This window comes from Morone saxatilis, unplaced genomic scaffold (assembly GCF_004916995.1).
Source record: "Morone saxatilis isolate NCDOM2014 unplaced genomic scaffold, NCSU_SB_2.0 Contig8, whole genome shotgun sequence".
In the NCBI taxonomy this organism is placed as follows: domain Eukaryota; kingdom Metazoa; phylum Chordata; class Actinopteri; family Moronidae; genus Morone; species Morone saxatilis.
Window position 1 is genome coordinate 2,771,594 of NW_023340257.1, and position 3,678 is coordinate 2,775,271.

General features: G+C 36.2%; 1 protein-coding gene across 1 annotated transcript in view; it reads right to left on the reverse strand.

Annotated features, from left to right (window-relative positions):
- LOC118341522 (transcobalamin-1-like) overlaps positions 1 to 2,703 on the reverse strand; it is a 3,976-nt gene extending 1,273 nt beyond the window's left edge. The window contains exons 1-3 of the mRNA XM_035679793.1: positions 2,603 to 2,703; positions 2,122 to 2,187; positions 1,733 to 1,874 (exon numbers count right to left, since the gene is read on the reverse strand). Coding sequence (XP_035535686.1) covers positions 1,733 to 1,874; positions 2,122 to 2,179 — 200 coding nt within the window. The 5' untranslated portion in view covers positions 2,180 to 2,187; positions 2,603 to 2,703. The remainder of the gene's footprint in view (positions 1 to 1,732; positions 1,875 to 2,121; positions 2,188 to 2,602) is intronic.
- Between the last annotated feature and the right edge of the window lie 975 nt (positions 2,704 to 3,678).

Sequence of the window (3,678 nt, forward strand, 5' to 3'; positions counted from 1 at the left end):
TACCCAGCCATCTCTATCAAATAAAGGGAAAAAGGCCAAAAATAATACTTAAAAGACTTCACGTTGAGACAACATAAATGTTGAAGATGCACATTGAGACAACATTGAAGTTGCAACTTGACACTGGTTCAGTTTTCAGTTTGGCTATATTCTTCAAGGTTTAGACACTTTTTAACGTGTTTTCAACGTTGAAATGTTTGCAGGAACGTTACAGTTTAGGCCTTAACAAATATTTTATTTGAATGCAACTTACAGTGAGCATAAAAGGAAGCCTGCTTTATCCAGTTAGCTGCATTTCCTTGTCTTTATGGTGCTTTCTGTCATGTTCCGCCTAAATCTGCATCGCTTGTGACTTTGTGGTGACTCAGACTAAAATGGTGACAGGTTCATCTGCACTTGACCCACGAATGTGCAAATTGATTGACATTAAAACAAGTTATTATACTTCACTAAAATTAACGAAGAACTACGTGTGAAAAATCCTTTTAGTTATCTGAAATGGAAATATAAAAAAAAAGGACAACAATTCTGTGTACTTACAAAACTAATAAAAAAAAAATATAAAAATATACAGTCTTTATTAATTTGGTTAAATTTGTCAATGCAACAAGCATGAGGCGTTGCTGCGTATGTTTATTGAGAGTCTGATGTCTACATGATTGTGAGTCAATGTGTTTGTATTGTAATATCTATTCTGAACTTCTTGACTATTGCCCCTGACAAATACGCCCTTTATTATAATAAAAAACTAAACAAAAAAAAAAACGAACACTGAAACTAATAAAAACTAGCTGAGCTGACTGAGAAAAGTCAGTCAGTACATTATTATTTAGGTCTAAGGCCCTCACATGCTCCCTCTTTTTCTTCTCTTTTCTTTTCTGACAACCTGATTTATGTGTATGTCCTGGTGTGGCAATTCCCTCCAACATTAGCTAGTACTCAGTTCAGATCAGTACATTAAAAAGTAAAAGAGGGGAGTTTAAATATGAAACAGGCTACATTTTACTAAAGCAACAACAGATAAAATGTTTATTTTTGTGTGTTAATAAGTAATAGTGAGTATTGGGGCGGCTGTGGCTCAGAGTAAGAGCGGGTCGTCCACTAATTGGAAGGTTGTTGGTTCGATCCCCGGCTCCTCACGCCACATGTCGTATCCTTGAGCAAGATACTAAACCACGAATTGCTCTTGATGCTGTGCATAGTGTGAATGTGTATGAATGAGTAAGTTTCTGTTTGATGGGCTTTGCCATCACTGAATGAATGTGTCATGTAATATAAAAGTGCTTTGAGTGGTCAGAAGACTAGAAAGAGGTCCATTTATCATTACCATTTATTTTGGTTCAAATAAAATTTGGTTGCTTATATTTATGAAAGTAATTATTGCTGGCCTTCATTTCCCCCCTAGCCCAGAAAACATTACCCTTTTTTCTCCCTTATGGGCAAGAAAAATCTGTAAAAAAACAACCTGAATACATTTAGATTCAATATTACTCAACTGGAGAAAATTGTTGTAATGTGATTGGGCAACATTAGTCATCTGACAATCAAAAAGAAGCTTTGAGTAACTCCCAAATTCACAAAAGGCCACTTTGAAACACAAAATGAGCATGTATAGTTCCAACTAGTGAAACGTGAAGCAGAAGGTACTTATTTAGATTAAAAAGTTGCATGTTATTACATCATGCTGGTGATTGTGCTTAAAGAAAAGAAACCGCTGATGTGATGATCTTACATAAAGTCTTTGGTGGAGTCCTGCAGTCTCCTCAGTCCACCCAGTAAGATTCCTCTGTAAACCACGTAAGTGCTGTATGTCTTGTTAGGGGTGTGTGTTATAGAGTCTGTGACCAGGACACTAATGGGAGTTTTATCAGAGTCTGAAAGAAAAGAAGGTCAAAGTTAGTACAGACGATTAATCAGGAAGTAGAAAAACAATATCCACTGTCATAGACTGGTGACCTTTCCAGGGTGGACCACAGGGGTCACTGGGTTTGGCTTCAGCCTTGTATGACACTTAAAACAAGAAAAGGAGGATGAAACAGGAGAAGAAAGTCATTACAACTTCTTTTTTTGACCATGATTTTTAATATTCCGAAATATTTAGAAACTGAAGCTGAAGCTTACTTGCAGCTGGAATCCCAGACACCAGCAGCAGCAGCAGGGCTGTAGAGAGCGTCGTCATTCTGACTGCTGGAACAGAAGACATAAAGAAATGTATGACATGACATGTAGTTGATTAATCGATTAGTTGTCAACTATTAGAATGACCTGCAACTATTTTGATAATTGATTAATTGTTTTGAGAAAGAGTGCAGATATTTCCTGCTTTTTGAGTCCTCTATGACTGAATATCTTTGGGTTGTGGCTTTGGGAAATAGTGATCTTATTTATCAAACAACTGATTAATCGAGAAAGTAATCAACAGATGAATTGATAATTAAATCATTAAAAAATGACTTAATGACGTGGTAGGACTCAGTGATGTATCAAGCCTATGTTTAGAGATTTTGAAGTAGTTTGATCCACTTAAAGTTCATGTCAAACAAACCAAAATATCTCTTAAATATGTCACAATAAATGTGCCATTTAAAACAGAAAACCTAACCTCCTTCAGCTATTCCTTCTCAGTGTAGCAGACGAGTATGAGTGCAGGAGCAGTCTGGATTGTTAAGATTTGAATAGGGGATCCTTCCTCTGTAGCTCCTGGTCCTGTTGGTAAAACTCCTGGTCTGTAACTTTTTTATATCTGTCCTCCACACATCACATCATACTGAAACCACTAGTGATCACACTGCCTATTGTAAACACAATCAACCTTCACATCCTCAAAAGCTCAGAACTCTTAACCTTGCATGTGCTAATACATTATGACACATTGAGCAACACTAAATGTTCATTAACAGTAATCCATTCTAATAAGAGGAAGTAGGTCTTCTCATTCTAATTCTGAGAATGCCTATTGAGAAAACACCTACGTGCTGGAAGAAGTACTTGTGTCCTTCACTTAAGTTACAACAGTGCAATGTAAAACACCCTATTACAATTCCCGTCATTTTTAATCCACTTCCCATAACTGCAAAATGGAGTTATACACAACAATACAAGTAAAGAAGTCCAACAATATTCAATCAAATTCAATATTCACTATCATTTTTGGTCTCCACCAACTCCTGAGAAAAAATATCTGGCTCTTTAGCTGCTAAACACTATCTATCTATCTACTCTATGTTTACACATGTTTACACTCAGGCTGAGCACAGGTTGGAAAAATGGGGATGGGAAAAAAAAATGCATTTAGGCACAGTTTACACTTATGCAATTAGAAAAACAGACTGTGAAACTTAAAATGAATAGCCCAGGCTTTCATTTGCTTCACTGAACTCAATCTGACTGTATTTGAAATCTATATGGGACAGGCCTTTCATTTCTTTAACACTTAACACTCAGCAAAGGTGGGAAATACTATCAAATTGTTTATTTAAAGCAGTATGGATATTACTTGTATACAAATTAGGCTATTTAATAACATATCAATTACAACTCATTCATATGATACTACGTGCACATGGTTTCTGTGAAATGAACTGAAGGACTGAATTGTAGAGAATCTAACTGTACTTGTAAATAGGGCAGTGGGCTTTAAGAGGTTTTATACATCTGTGACGACCCACTCCACCTTGT